General features: G+C 45.7%; 1 protein-coding gene and 1 pseudogene across 6 annotated transcripts in view; both read right to left on the bottom strand.

Annotated features, from left to right (window-relative positions):
- The window catches only part of LOC139530483 (G protein-coupled receptor 137Ba-like), a 75825-nt gene extending 71474 nt beyond the window's left edge, over positions 1 to 4351 (bottom strand). For all 6 annotated transcript variants that reach the window (XR_011666042.1, XM_071326954.1, XM_071326955.1 and 3 more), the window contains exon 1: positions 3672 to 4351. Coding sequence is in view for 5 of the 6 variants with exons in the window: in XM_071326954.1 (XP_071183055.1) it covers positions 3672 to 4058 (387 nt within the window). In the remaining variant the exon portion in view is untranslated. The remainder of the gene's footprint in view (positions 1 to 3671) is intronic.
- A 2433-nt stretch (positions 4352 to 6784) lies between these two features.
- Positions 6785 to 8422, bottom strand: LOC139530975 (uncharacterized; annotated as a pseudogene).
- Between the last annotated feature and the right edge of the window lie 7775 nt (positions 8423 to 16197).

Here is a 16197-nt window from a genome sequence, read left to right as displayed (position 1 = left end):
ACTTTCAGATATTACACATTTCTAATTTTAACAGAAAGTGGTTTTATTTCAAGTGTATGCCGAGAGTGTCTTAACAAAAGACTCCACTATGCAAGTATCCATTTCAATAGAATGTCACTGCAACAACTGTTGATAGACGTACTAGCTGGTAAATTCACTCTGGCTATCTACTCCGATTTCAGACCAGATAGTCTAGCTAGATACATTTTCAGACATTACAAGTTTCTAATTTTGACATAGTCTTTTCATATTAATTTAAAGTGTACTGTTGGCTAGCTAGCTACATGTCTTAACAAAAGACTCGTCTGAGTGTGACAGAGCGCAGAATAACTGATTCATTTATGAACGTTCAACACACAATACTTATTATGTGTCTGGAAGTAGCTTGCAAGCTAGCCAATGTTAGCCAGTTAGCTTGGGTGCTTGACTGCAGTTGTGAGGTCAGAATGTTCGGATCAACCCTACTCAGCGGCAAGAGCGTCCAGTGTGCGCTCTGAACACTCTGAGAGCGAAATGCTCTGAATTTATGAACAGACAATCTGACAGCACAGTTGCAGTCACCAACGCTCTGGATAACATAACAGCCTAACCAGCTCTGCTTGGGTAAGTAATGTTCCGTGAGCTGTTCTCTCAATTGTGTCTGGAAGTAGCTAGAAAGTTAGCTTGGGTGCTTGACTGTATTTTTTTATTTTGTATTATTATGAACAAAACAAATTCAAAAACGGAAATATACAAACAAGAGTACATAAACCTAACAGATGGGGGTATTTCATGTAGATACTTTTTCAATTTGTCAAAAAGTTTTATGGTAAGTATTGGTTTTTGGTTTTTACACTTACTGATAGAATTTAAATATGATTTTGAAATGACCCTAAACAATGTGAACAGGAGTTTGTTCTCCGCCCACTTCATTTTATGGATAAAGAATCTGCCATGAAAAATAAACAAATTAACAATGAAAGTTAAATCAGGGTCCATATAATTTGGATCAAAATAAAACATAATATCAGCAATTCAAATTAACATTAATTGTAGTTTATTTTAAAATCTTCTAATTCAGTCAAAAATCTTCTGACATAAGAACAGTCCCAAAATAAATGGTCAAGAGTCTCTGGGTCACAACCACAAAATACACATTTGTTATCATTTGTATAAACCTTGCTGTCTGTCTCTCCGACATTTGCAACACTGTTTCAATATTCAAATTCGATCTCCAGCTGTCCCATAGTAATGAACGTGTCGGGACGAGACAGACAGGCAGGCAGAGTTTCTCAGCCAGTTGAAATCATGAATCACCTGGCATAATTTTTATGGATATATACAAAGAAATGCCAATTGAAAAAAGGTCAAACGAAACAGCTAGTTTGCAGTCTTTCCAGCTTCAGTTTGAAGTTATTGTGTTAGCTGTGTTGTTGGCTAGCTCCTCTGAACAACAGTGTCCTGACAAGAGAACACATTTTCTATGCCAGGTGAAATCGCGCATCATTAGCTCATTGTTATGGATGTATCCAAATGAATGTAACTAGAAAAAAGCTTGAACAAATGCAAATGCAGCTACTGTTGTTATTCTGGCTGCACTGTTTGACGTGACTGTAAGTTAGCCGTAGTTGGCTAGCTAGCACGCAAGGGATAAGGAGGTTGCCAGCCAGTATGGCAATGGAACATTTAGAACGAACGACTGGGTCGCGTCCATAGACACAGAACAAAAAGACTGAACGACTGGGTCGAACCGAACCGATAGAACGACCAGCCGGCTTGGGTAGCAACCCTAGATTTGTGTCGGGACTACATCTTGTAGTCCCGACACAATAGTATGAATAAATTAATCTAAATAATGTTTAATGAAAATATGTAAATCATTATTTGAATATGTTGGTAACCCGTTGTATTAAAGTGATAACACCCTCGAAGCCGGTGTATGGAAGATATATTGGTACGGTTTGTCGGCCATTGTGCATGACAAGACCTATGCTACTATATCGACTGAAACCGGCATCTCAGGCATTATCACTTAAATATGGTCTACTACGGTATAGTTCGAATGTGATAGGCTGCCTATAACTCCATTCCTATTCTATTCAGAGTTTAGAGAAATTCATCAAATTGGAAATGAGCTATTATCAGGCTGGTTAATGTGATGCATGTCTGTTGAATTTGGAAAAGTCCACCCGCACTCGGCCCCGTCCCTCATACTCAGCCAATCAGGAGCTGCTACTGCGTTGCAACCGTGGCATACTTTTAACGAAACAGTACCTTCTAAACAGTATGCGACGATGAGTAACTAGTATGTAGTTTAAGTATGTAGTATGCATACTACATACTCAGTCCGGCTTTAAACTTACTCTTGAAAGTTCTAATAGGAGAACGCACAAGTGCAATTTTGAAATTGGGAAGTACATCATCAGTTCCTCTTGTCATGTTAGTCATTGCATACCTTATGAGAGCTATTTATAACTTTTCAGAAATGTCCAGATCAACTAGCCCATGTCAGCTAAAGTTTTTTTATTTCGTTTTTTTAGCCCATAGATATTGTTATAATTTTTTAGTCACTCAAATATCACATGGATATACACTAGACACCGCAAAATGTATAGCATCACAAGAAAACTTGCCTTAAAACTGCTACATTTTCTTTGCACCTGTGAAATTCTTTTGTAGAATTGCTGGAAATTAAGCTTTGAACCTGCGAAATTACAGTTAACAGCGTACAGTTTGCTTCATGAACAGTGCTTGTGCTCATAGAAATAGACGTGGGGTAAGCTCGCGAAGGGGGGCCCTGAGTGAAAATGTTTGGGGAAACCCTGGGCTAGCCTACCTGGTCTAGATTTGAAATCGAATGAAGACTTCATTTGGATAAAGCAAACATCTACCAGATTAACACACACATTTCACTTTTTGTGAAATCTCTGTAAATTATAACAGGGGGTGGCCATACTATGTATGAAATCTGGTGTTTTTATTACAAAATGCACAATTCCTTCCAAATCTGCCTCACTATATAAAATGTGTTTCTGATTCTGACAAGTGTCCCAGAGAAGGCGAAGAAGTGTGAGGCAATAATGTACCTAATGGGGTCCCAGGAGAACTAATCAGGTTGTGAGAGGCTGAGAGGGGCTGAGAGCACAGTGGGTCTTGGGGGTGCTAGTGACTGTCACCCCCAGCTGTGAGCTTCTGTTCTTGCCCCAGAAACATATATGACCGTCTCAAGATAAGATCAGATACTGGGCATTTGCTGTTGTCAACAACAGCACTGACTGGGCTGGAAGATGTTGTTGTTCACTTTTGCAGAAATATAAGAAAACAGCCAGGATGGGATTCGTGATAAAGTGACATTAGCAGGACAATAGAAGGAGTTGTTTGTCAAGGCTATTAATCTGAGCAATGTAGATCACTGAATCAATGTCAATATAGGTCTCTTTAAGAGTTAAGGCACAACAACAAGGCATGTCTGCACCCTCCAAGGCTAATGGATTAATTGCCATTATATGCATACTGTCAACAGACATAATCTTCACTCATAAATAAAGCATGAAACACGTCCCAAAAAATGATAATCATGTTTAGTTGATTTACTTTTGACAGACGTGTCATTGTGTGACTGACAGGCAACATGAAAATCATGTCTTCGCAACATCTGAAATGACATGTATCAATATAGAACATGCACTTACCTGTGCAAAATAAAGATTGAGCAGACACAGAGTGAAAAATTGGAGGCATACTGGAAAACAGTACAAAAGCCAGTAAGGCAAATGCTCCAACTGGTTCGCTTGGACAACGTTCTTGAAGTAGAATGAAAATAATGTAGTCCTTAGCGCTGACCACAGCAAACAGAGAAAAAGAAAGACACTCTGGTAACTGAAGCGCTTGTGTCCATAACGCAAAATGAGCCAAAGTTGCAAGTAAACAAACACGAAAAGCAGCGAATATAGGATGGTATACACAATGGTGAGTCCGAGCTCCACTGACGGAGGAACCGCAGCTCGAATCGGTTCATCACTTGAGTCCGTTACAGACGTGAAAACACTGAGGCTGACCTGGTTATCTGTCAAGAACATAGCGAACGGATAAATCTAACATCGACGACTTAAATAAGCATATCTAATGTTTTATTCTAAAATAATAAAAAGGTCAAACTTTTGATGTAAAAAAACAACCACTGAATAACAATAGCTCGAGCGCATAAAAACAACTACCCTAACTATATCTACCGTAATAAAACCAATGGTTAGCGACAGCATGGGTGACTTTCTAACATGGGTGACTTTACAGCTAGGTATAAAACAGAAGACAAACAAGAAAACACTCCAGGGGACACCCCCAATCTCAGCACAGCAGCTCCTCCGTGCAAAAAAACTAACAACTCAGATGAAAAAAGTGGGCGTGATGCAGGGAGAGAGCAGCTGAGTGTAGCGGTTGTCACTAGTTACCCCAGCCACAAACTCAAAATTGGCAATATCGTCAAAATTCATTAAAATAAAAATTAGCAGGTTAGGTTTAGGCATAGTGTTAGCAGTGTGGTTAAGGTTATGTTTAAGGTCAGGTTTAAAATAACATTTTAGGAAGATAAACTGTATAAATGGGCGGGGTTTAGGACTTGGTGGCTGTGGTAAGTAGTGACGACCAAGCGACTCTGCTGTTTAGGGGCCGCTTCTAGACCAATAACCGTGCACTGGCTCTCCTCTAACGCCATCTTGGCTCCCTTTTGATCACGTTCTGCGTTGAAATGCTTCACCCTTAGAACCAAAATGGTGTCCATTTCAGCTGAGAACGCCTTCTATAAGTCTCTCTCCACCCACTACTTCATCATTGGTCAGTGTGGTGCCCAGCCTCCAGAATTTTTCTTTTTAATTGGTTTGCAATGATGTCAGTTCTAAAGGTGCAGCCCTCTTATCTTTCAATTTCAAAATCCATTACTCTGATTGAATAGTTAATTGGGATTCAGGAAGATAAACAGCAACACAAACATTGCATCCCTCTCTCATGTGGGTAGTTTATCTACATAATCACCAAAAGCAATTAAAAATACAGCTCGTTACCAGGTTAAGTTGTTGAGTAGCTAGTTATATAAAATCTTTCTGCAATGTACTAGAGTGCCCTTATCACTGCATTGAATTTAAATGCCCCTTGCCTGGCTAGCTAGCACTGGCACCTTTTGCTACATTGGTGTCAGGAGTCGTATGGCACCCTTGAGGCCCTCTGAGAGGCGTATACATGTGGGGGGCTTGATATGCCTATTGAACAGCGACCGTGCAACACCCTTTGCGTGTCTCAAACCTGGGTCTCCCAGTCCAATAGGGAGCAGTGGTTCACTCTGAGATCGTAATGAGCTTACATAGGCATGGGTTGTTACAATACTAATAACAAGTCCTAGTCATTATAATAGTATTATAACGACCATACTTTATAGTTGCCTTACCACCCCAAAAGGGGGATTATACCCTTATTGGGGTTGTGGCTGCTGGTTAGGGCATTCTTCATTTGCCCATGCATCTGGGGTTTGCAGCCCGCTAGTTACCTCATGCTATTCCCATATTTCATTAAAGTATGTTTGCCATTTGTAGTGTAGTTTTATGTTGTTAATGACACTATAATTGTGTATACTATTAACGTTGGTACCTTCTAACCCCACCGGCTATAATTCCGTATGTTTTTGAATTTGAAGTAAATCCAACCATAGGTCTCTTCATTGAACAACTGGAGAAGTCAGCCGATGCTCTAGAAGATTATGGTATTTTAGTTGCTAAGGTATCCAACAAAAATCTTTATCCCTTGACTTTACAGATTTACTCCTGTGTACACCTCTGTCACGGCTGGGGACCGCCCCTATATATAGACCCCATAGCCGCGACACATGTTCTCTACATCATTTTTGAGGAGCCTCTAGCACCGTAGAGGATTCGAGCACAGATATCAGCGAGGGGCACTCCTCTCCATAGAGCCCAGGATGCAGCCACACCTCGTGTTGAATGTGCCACCACAGATCCCAGCACTGGCCTGCCAGCCAGGCGGTATGCTGTCGTAATCACGTCCATGATCCAGTAAGAGAGCCTCTGCTTTGATAGCCCAGCTCCCAGGACTCTCTCACCATAGCAGACAAAGAGCTGGTCTGTTGTTCTGACTGACCGTGTCCGCTCCACATAGGCAGCCAGTGCCCACAAATGGCACAGCATGCCGGAGGGAGGCCCAGACTCCCGCGCCACTGCCAGGGGGTCGTAAGCAGACAGCATAAAAGGGATGTTCACATCCCTGTCTGACAGAACCTTCGGGATGAATGAAGGGTTGGGGCAGAGCGATATACTCCGCCCACCAGGGTCCATCCGGTAGCACTCAGAACTTACCGAAAGAGCATGGAGCTCACCCACCCTCTTCATGGAAGTAATCGCTACCAACAAAGCCACCTTCATAGAGAGGTGTTTCAGGGAGGCAGACTCCAACGGTTCGAAAGGTGGCTTTGCCAAAGCTGCCAAGACCACATCCAGATCCCAGCTCGAACCCCCTTCATAAACCTGGAGACCAAGCGATGAAGCCCCACTGGCCTGTCCGTCGATCCACCCCACATGGCAGGCAGATATAGCCAAATACCCTCTCAGTGTAGAGGAAGCCAAGCCCTCATCCAAGCGAGACTGCAGGTATTGGAGGACATACTGCACCCCGCATGACTCGGGCACAATCTCAATACCAGTGCACCAAGAACAGAGCAACCGCCAGCACAACTGGTATGCCGCGGTTGTAGCCGGTTCCCTTGTGCTCTGCATGGTGTTCCTTACACACGCCTGTAATCCTAACATGGACCATTGGTGTCATTCAGCGGCCAAGCCCACAGACTGAGGCGGTGCGGTCTCAGATGCCACAGAGTTCCCACGGCCTGAGACAGCAGGTCAGGTCTCAGGGACAGATGCCAAGGTGTCTCAGACAACAGGGACAGGAGAAGGCTGAACCAGGGTCGTCTGGGCCAGTATGGAGCCACCAGCCGCAGACGATGCTCCGCCATCCTGGTCCTGTCCAGCACAGCCTGGATCAGGGGAAAAGGGGGCAAAGTGTGGAGTTCCAGCCCTGGCCAATCGTGAGCCAGAGCATCCAAGCCCAGAGGCCCTGGTGGCTCCGAGATGGAGTACCACAGGGGGCAGTGTGCATTGTCCAGAGAGGCAAACAGGTCCACCTGTGCCCTCCTGATCTTGTCCCACAGGCACTGCACCACCTGGGGATGTAGGCTCCAGTCCCAAGGTGGCGGCCCTCCCTCGAGAGCATATCCTCTGTCACATTCAGGATGCCAGGTATGTGCACTGCACTGTGCGTAGAGACACTAGACATCCCTGAGCCCGGAGAAGGAGCTCCTATGCCATAATATGGAGGCGGTGGGACCTCAGTCCACCCTGATGGTTGATGTAAGCCACCACTGTGGTGTTGTACGTTCTCACCAGGACATGTCTTCCCTTCAGATGTGGCAGGAAAGACCGCAGGGCCAGCAGTACAGCTCGGAGCTCAAGTGCATTGATGTGCCTGCCGCTCCAAAAAGGTAGCCAACAGCCGCTGGCCAATCTGCCCTTGGTCACACCCCCCCAGCCGATCTGGGAGGCGTCTGTGCTGACCAGCTACCTGCGGCACATCCTCAGCATCTCCACCCCACCTGCGAGAAAGGAGCGTCAGCGTCACCTCAACAATGCCCTGAGGCACTGTGCCGTCACTTGAAGCTGGCTGTCATGGTGGCGCTTCGGGTGCAGCCGGTGGGATTTGAACCACTGTTGAAGAGGCCGGAGATGGAGCAGGACCAGGGGAATCAGCAATGAGGCTGCCGTCAGCAAGCCCAACATTCGTTGGCAGGTCAGGGCAGATACCACCCGCCCCTGCCGAAAGTGGTCGAGGCAATATAAGATCGCCTGATCCCTTTTGGTGGGCAGGTGTGCTCTCATGAGGAGCACGCCTGCCCACCAGTGGGCGTCAGATGACTCTTCTTGTTGCTTACAGTAATGCCCAGCCTGCCGACGTGGGTCAGGAGCATGTCTCTGTCTGACAGGACCTGGGTTGTGGTCGGGGCACAAATCAGACAATCATCCAGGTAATTGAGGATCAACAATCCTCGGGACATGAGATGTGCCAGGACAGCACCGAAGGGAAGAACCATGAATTCGTAAGCCGTCCCTTCGAAAGCAAATCAGAGGTGAGCTTGGTGCTTGGTGAAAAGGAACATGGAAGTTATCATCCCTCAGGTCCAGCGTCACAAACCACTGGTCGCTGGACACGGCCTGTAGAACCCACCTAGCTGTTCTGATGTCTCGATCCTGTGGATGGCACCCTTTTCCTGGAGTGAAGAGATCTCCAGCCGCAGGGTTTTCTTCAAGGGGTCGGGCACCGTGGTGACATGAAGGCCCCTGAAGGATGGGGTCCAGCACCGGAATTGGAGTTGGTACCCCTCGAGCATTGTGGACAACACCCAGGGGGGCTCCACACCCTCCTCCCACTTTGCCCTTTGAAACCGGGAGAAGCGGCCGATGATGGGGAAGGGTATGTCAGGGGACCTGCTGGGGCCCTCCTCTCCTCTGGTGCCACGACCCTATGGCGGTGACGGTTGACAGGTTGACAGGTTGTTGCTCCACCGCATGCTGGGCCCCTCCCCGCTGTCTTCCCTCAGCCTGAGGCAATGGGGCAGGAGAGGGACCCCACCATTGTTTGGGTGCAGGTGGGTGGCGACGGTCCGTCAGCCTTGGACCTGGGGCCTGAGGAGGCGGCATGAACCGTCTCAGGGTCTCCCGGTCTTTACAAATCTTATCAGTCCGCTCCAGAATGTCATCAACCCCTGGGCCAAATGTCAGGCCTGGGGTGATGGTGGGGGATAAATGTGCTCTGGAGAGCAGCTGGCAGATGGGATTGGGCCAACCAGAGATGGCGACGGGAGGTAACCACCTGCGCCATGGCCCTTCCATTGGCGCAGGCCACATCCCTCTGGAGCAGGGAAAGCAGGCAAGACACCTCCATCACTTCCCGGAGGAGCTCCTCTGTGCCCTCCTGCAGCCGGGGCAACAGAGTCTGCAGGTAGCCCTGCAGCAGAGAGCAGAGGGACCCATATGTGGCTTTGAAGTCTGCATCAAAGACTCTGGGGGGTCCCGGCTTCAGTTGCGGGTTCCGCCCTATAATCTCCCGGTTCGGGATGGAACATGGCAGCTATCATGGTGTCCATGGTCGGGTACTCCCAGAGGCCAAGTGACTCTGCGCCCGCAACATAACTCCAGTCTCTGCTGTGAGTCAGAAGCGCCCCATGGCAGAGGCCCAGCTCTCCTGCAAGGCCTCGCAGAACTCAGCAGAGATGGGGACAGATGGAGTCATCACTGTCCACCAGTTTTATGTCCAGTGCAGTGGATACCCAAGTGAGAAGGCTCCTCATTGCCTCTCGAGCCGCTAGCGGCGATAGTGCCCCGCTGCCGGCTTCTGATGGCCTGTCAGCCTGGTGGCCCCGCTAACGGTGGTGAACAGTGCCAGCATCGTCCCCCAGGACAGCTGTCGTCGCCATCGAAGCTATCAACCTCCTGACGCAGGGCATGAGCACTCCTTTCAAGGTGGTCCCAGCGGTCCGACTCCTGCCCCCGTCCAGGACTGGCAGCAGATGGGCTCTGCCTGCGGTGGCTCCGGCCACGCTTCCTGTGAGGGGTACTGGGCCCAGTAGAGGGACTAACAGCTCGCTGGCGCACCACTCCTGAGGGAGGGAGCTCATCCCCAGCCTGAGCCCGAGCCTGGCCGACCCACTAGCGCATGGCCAGGCGCAGGTGTTCTGAGAACACCACACAAAACAGGCATTCAGTAGGGCGCTCCACCGCCCTCTCCGCGTTTCTCAAACCAAGGCAGTGCATACACGAGGTATGGGGATCGCCAGGGGGATGCCACCATCTCACCTGTCACAAAGGGAAGCCATAAGCTCTGCCAAAACAACAAGGCCACGAAGCAGGTGTCTGAAGCCCTGGGAGAGCTTATTTTGTGACCCGCTTGGAGGAATAGGAACCCGGTGAGGGATTACCCAGTACCTCTGCAAAAAAACGGGGAAGACCGGTGTGGGAAAAGCAGGCAGACAAAAAAACAGCAACCAGGTAATGGATTTGATTTATTCGTTTTTTTGTTTTAGTTTTACGCCAACTGCAATATTACCTAGCCGGTTTAATATCCAAGCAGTAAAAACAGCACCATATGATGGAGTAACTCCGTTAAGGAACTCCAATGTTAATGTCTCAACGTAGTGGAAAGCCCATCATGATACTCTTACACTCTTCAGGGGAAAGAACAAGAAAAAAAACAGCAGGGTAATTAGCAGAGAACAGCATGTTAAAGCAATTCACAGCAGAAACACATACAGTTGAAGTCGGAAGTTTACATACACTCAATTCGTTTTTGGTAGCATTGCCTTTAAATTGTTCAACTTGTGTCAAATGTTTCAGGTAGCATTCCACAAGCTTCCCACAATAAGTTGGGTGAATTTTGGCCCATTCCTCCTCACAGAGCTGGTGTAACTGAGTCAGGTTTGTAGGCCTCCTTGCCCGCACACGCTTTTTCAGTTCTGCCCACACATTTTCTATAGGATTGAGGTCAGGGCTTTGTGATGGCCACTCCAATACCTTGACTTTGTTGTCCTTAAGCCATTTTGCCACAACTTTGGAAGTATGCTTGGGGTCATTGTCCATTTGGAAGACCCATTTGCGACCAAGCTTCAACTTCCTGACTGATGTCTTGAGATGTTGCTTCAATGTATCCTCATAATTTTTCTTCCTCATGATGCCATATATTTTGTGAAGTGCACCAGACCCTCCTGCAGCAAAGCACCCTCACAACATGATGCTGCCACCCCTGTGCTTCACGGTTGGGATGGTGTTCTTCAGCTTGCAAGCCTCCCCCTTTTTCCTCCAAACATAACGATGGTCATTACGGCCAAACAGTTCTATTTTTGTTTCATCAGACCAGAGGACATGTCTCCAAAAATTACAATCTTTGTCCCCATGTGCAGTTGAAAACCATAGTCTGGCTTTTTATGGCGGTTTTGGAGCAGTGGCTTCTTCCTTGCTGAGCGGCCTTTCAGGTTACATCGACATAGGACCTTTTTTTACTGTGGATATAGATACTCTTGTACTTGTTTCCTCCAGCATCTTCACAAGGTCCTTTGCTGTTATTCTGGGATTGATTTGCACTTTTTGCACCAAAGTACGTTCATCTCTAGGAGAACACATCTCCATCCTGAGCGGAATGACGGCTGCGTGGTTCCATGGTGTTTCTACCTGCGTACTATTGTTTGTACAGATGAATGTGGTACCTTCAGGCGTTTGGAAATTGCTCCCAAGGATGAACCAGACTTGTGGAGGTCTACAATTTCTTTTCTGAGGTCTTGGCTGATTTCTTTTGATTTTCCCATGATGTCAAGCAAAGAGGCACTGAGTTTGAAGGTAGGCCTTGAAATACATCTACAGGTACACCTCCAATTGACTCAAATTATGTCAATTAGCCTATCATTTTCTGGAATGTTCCAAGCTGATAAAGGCACAGTCAACTTAGTGTATGTAAACTTCTGGCCCACAGGAATTGTGATACGATGAATTATACGTGAAATAATCTGTCTGTAAACAATTGTTGGAAAAATTACTTGTGTCATGCACAAAGTAGATATCCTAACCGACTTGCCAAAACTATTTGTTAACAAGACATTTGTGGAGTGGTTAAAAAATGAGTTTTAATGACTCCAACATAAGTATATGTATACTTCCGACTTCAACTGTAGATCAAGCTATTCGGCAAGTTGTGTAAGGTAAATTACAGTTTGTGGCAGCAAGAGCCACGATCCCTCCACCGCGGAGTGATACCATTATATTGGAGTGATCCAATGTAGTGAAACATAACACATTATTTTCTTTGTGGATAGCACATTGTTGATTCTACTTAAAAATTTGACCCGCTTTCGTTGTTGACTCCACGATAGTAGCAAATAAGACAAATCGTCACTGACAGACTGTTATTACAAGATATGGTATGAGTTTTGGGATGGACTGCACAGGCTTGTTGTCGGCTGTAGTTTGGCTGCCAAAAGGCTGCTGTTAGAGAGACTCAGACTCCAGGTATTTTCTTTGATCACTTTGATTTGTTTAGCACTACATGTACACTTACAGTATGTGGAGAGCAAAGTAAACAAACCTCTATGTTGTGAGAAATGTATTGTTTTCGATGCATGTTTGCAGGTGAATTGTACTAATGAACACGTAGAAAAGTACTGCACTGGAGAGAAACTCATGAAGACAGCTTATTTGTTCAAGTGTGGATTGTATATATATCTTGGATTGTAAGCATCTTGATTGACTCTTGTCCTAACAGTATGCATATTACACATCTACAGTATACAACGTAGTATTAAAACAGCCTATGTTTGAGATGGGCAGAAGTCCAATTTTTGTTTCTCAGTAAATGGACAATAAATTATCTATTCCATGTTGCCTTGTAAGGGTGCTAAAGTCCTGAAGAGCTTCGACACAGACCTTGTCTTAGACGGGAACGCCATAGTGTATCACATTCTCTTGTGAGTACAGAGTTTGTAACATTGCCCCTAAACACTCGCTTGGGTGCCAGTCTGCTTCTGCTGTCTTGCCAATTCCTTATTGAATTGTCATGAACAATATGTTTGGCTTGACAATGGAGTAGGCAAAAGCACAAACCAATCTGGGACCAGGCTACCTAAACCCTGATATAGGGTCAGATATTTTATAACCTCTATAGTGGTTAAGGTTAGAATTAAGGGTAGGGTAATCTGATCCTAGATATGTGTTTGAATTTTTTTATTTCACCTTTATTTAACCAGGTAGGCCAGTTGAGAACAGGTTCTCGTTTACAACTGCGACCTGGCCAAGATACAAACCTGGCCAAGACACAAACAACAACACATGGAATAAACAAACGTACAGTCAATTGTCAGGACCCGGTGTGAGAAACAGTCACTAATAGTCGGCAGAACCCAGAAGATGAGGCAGACACAGCAGTACTAGAGACGGTGGTTTAATCAAAGTAAAAGATCTTCAGGCAAAAAATATAAATCCACAACGTCAAAAGTAAAGCCAAGAGAAAAAATGGATATCCTCCAAAATACAATGAAAATCCACAAAGTGGTAAGAACAGCAGGAAAAAACAAACCTCAAAAGACTAATCAAAAATAAACAAGAACAAAACCAGAGTACCTCTGGAAAATCCAACAAGAGAAATATATGTTCACAGCATGGCTGGGTGCTAACATACAAACACTGAGCAAAGAACTGAGGAACACTAAGGGTTTAAATACCTACAAAGAAATAAGACACAGGTGCAAATAATAATTAGACCAAGGGAAAAACAAAAGGTTCAAAAAAGGCACAATGGGGGCATCTAGTGACCAAAACAATCCTGGCCAAATCCTGACAGTCAATAACACAGTAGAGTGTGTGCAAATGTAGCAAGATTAGGGAGGTAAGGCATTAAATAGGCCGTAGTGGCGAAATAATTACAATTTAGCAAATAAACACTGGAGTGATAGATGTGCAGAAGATTAACGTGCAAGTAGAGATACTGGGGTGCAAAGGAGCAACATTTTAAAATAACAATATGGGGATGAGGTAGTTGGATGGGCTATTTACAGATGAGCTATGTACAGGTGCAATGATCTGTAAGCTGCTCTGATAGCTGATGCTTAAAGTTAGTGAGGGAGATATGAGTCTCCAGCTTCAGTGATTTTTGCAATTCGTTCCAGTCAATGGCAGCAGAGAACTGGAAGGAAAGGAGGAATTGGCTTTGAGGGTGACCAGTGAAATATACCTGCTGGAGCGCGTGCTATGGGTGGGTGCTGCTATGGTGACCAGTGAACTGAAATAAGGCGGGACTTTACCTAGCAAAGACTTGTAGATGACCTGGAGCCAGTGGGTTTGGCGACGAGTATGAAGCGAGGGCCAGCCAACGAGAGAGCATACAGGTCGCAATGGTGGGTAGTATATGGGGCTTTGGTGACGAAACGGATGGCACTGTGATAGACTGCATCCAATTTGCTGAGTAGAGTGTTGGAGGCTATTTTGTAAATGACATCACCGAAGTCAAGGATCGGTAGGATAGTCAGTTTTACGAGGGTATGTTTGGCGGCATGAGTAAAGGATGTTTTGTTGCGAAATAGGAGGCCAATTCTAGATAGAATTTTGGATTGGATATGCTTAATATGAGTCTGGAAGGAGAGTTTACAGTCTAACCAGACACCTAGGTATTTGTAGTTGTCCACATATTCTAAGTCAGAACTGTCCAGAGTAGTGATGCTAGGCGGGAGGGCAGGTGCGGGCAGCGATCGGTTGAAGAGCATGCATTTAGTTTTACTTGCGTTTAAGAGCAGTTGGAGGCCATGGAAGGAGAGTTATATGGCATTGAAGCTCATCTGGAGGTTGTCCAAAGTGTGTCCAAAGAAGGGCTAGAAGTATACAGAATGGTGTCGTCTGCAGGCCCTCCGATTTGACACACTGAACTCTGTCTGAGAAGTAGTTGGTGAACCAGGCGAGGCAGTCATTTGAGAAACCAAGACTGTTGAGTCTGCAGATAAGAGTCGAAAGCCTTGGCCAGGTCGATGAATACAGCTGCACAGTATTGTCTTTATCGATGGCGGTTATGATATCGTTTTTGACCTTGAGCGTGGGTGTGGTGCACCCATGACCAGCTCGGAAACCAGCTTGCATAGCGGAGAAGGTACGTGGGATTCTAAATGGTTGGTGATCTGTTTGTTAACTCGGCTTTCGAAGACCTTAGAAAGGCAGCGTAGGATAGATATAGGTCTGTAACAGTTTGGGTCTAGAGTGTCGCCCCCTTTGAAGAGGGGGATGACCGCGGCAGCTTTCCAATTTTGGGGATCTCAGACGATACGAAAGAGAGGTTGAAGAGGCTAGTAATATGGGCGGCGGATAACTTTAGAAAGAGAGGGTCCAGATTGTCTAGCCCAGCTGATTTGTAGGGGTCCAGATTTTGCAGCTCTTTCAGAACATCAGCTATCTAGATTTGGGTGAAGGAGAAGTGGGGAGGCTTGGGCAAGTTGCTGTGGGGGGTGCAGATCTGTTGACCGGTGTAGGGGTAGCCAGGTGGAAAGCATGGCTAATGTTATAGTTGGGGATGGAAATTTCAGAAATTTTTGTTGACCTTCCTAAGCCAGGATTCAGACACGGCAAGGACATCAGGGTTGGCGGAGTGTGCTAAAGCAGTGGGGGAAAAAAACTTTGGGATGGAGCTTCTGATGTTAACATGCATGAAACCAAGGCTTTTAAAGTTACAGAAGTCAACAAATGATAGCGCCTGGGGAATAGGAGTGGGACTGGGGGTTACAGGGCCTGGTTAGGATCAACTTTATTCAAGGTTCCTCCATTCAACTCTCACCTTAAGAACTCTGTTTTTCAGTCAGTGCCTGCAGAGTCAATGTCTTTGTAGATGGTGTGTCTCCACTCTCCAAGTAACATATAATGGAGGCAACTGATGGATTGATGTGTCACTTCAGCTAATCAACACTTTGAGCTTGGCTTTAGAGTGGTAGGCTGCTCCTCGCTTCAGCGGAAGCTTCTTAGCCTCTCTGTTAGGAAGGAGCTTTGGAAGTTTGTTAGCTGTGGAAGTTTGTTTATCCAGGAATGACTGCTCACTTTGCTTCAACTTGTCTGATATACAACACACTGACAAATAACCATCGTGTTTTTAACTTGTCTGTTCATAATGGGAAAAATAACTCCTGCACAGTACGCTTGCAAGGTCTCTCATATTGATTGTGCTATTGTGTGACGCACAGTCAAATTATACCCTTTGAAAGCACAGTGTGAAGTTGCCAAAACATTACTATTGCCAAACTATTACAATGGTTACCCCATGGATATTCTGTCTGAAATAAATACTCATAAAAAAGGCTCAAGAGTCACTACAAGCCAGAATGTTGAATAAGCTGATATTTACACTTACTTTACCGGTTGTTCATGCTGTTGGTCCTTTGACGTAGGAGGTGGAGGTAGCGTATCTACAGGAAAGTGTTGTTTACCTGACTTTTTGCGGAACCAGTACTGTAGGTTCTGTTTGTATTTTCAATCTCCTGACGCATTGCATGTGCTGCACAATATGTAATCAACAGCTGAATGTAACCGAACGGTAGTCGATAAAAGTTTCCTTGCAATCAGCTGGAAGTGTTTGTAAAATTTACCAGCTGAT

The sequence above is a fragment of the Salvelinus alpinus genome, chromosome 9 (genome assembly GCF_045679555.1).
Source record: "Salvelinus alpinus chromosome 9, SLU_Salpinus.1, whole genome shotgun sequence".
NCBI lineage: Eukaryota > Metazoa > Chordata > Actinopteri > Salmoniformes > Salmonidae > Salvelinus > Salvelinus alpinus.
The sequence above is the reverse complement of the archived record's forward strand: the minus strand, read 5'-3'. Positions and strand labels throughout refer to the sequence as shown.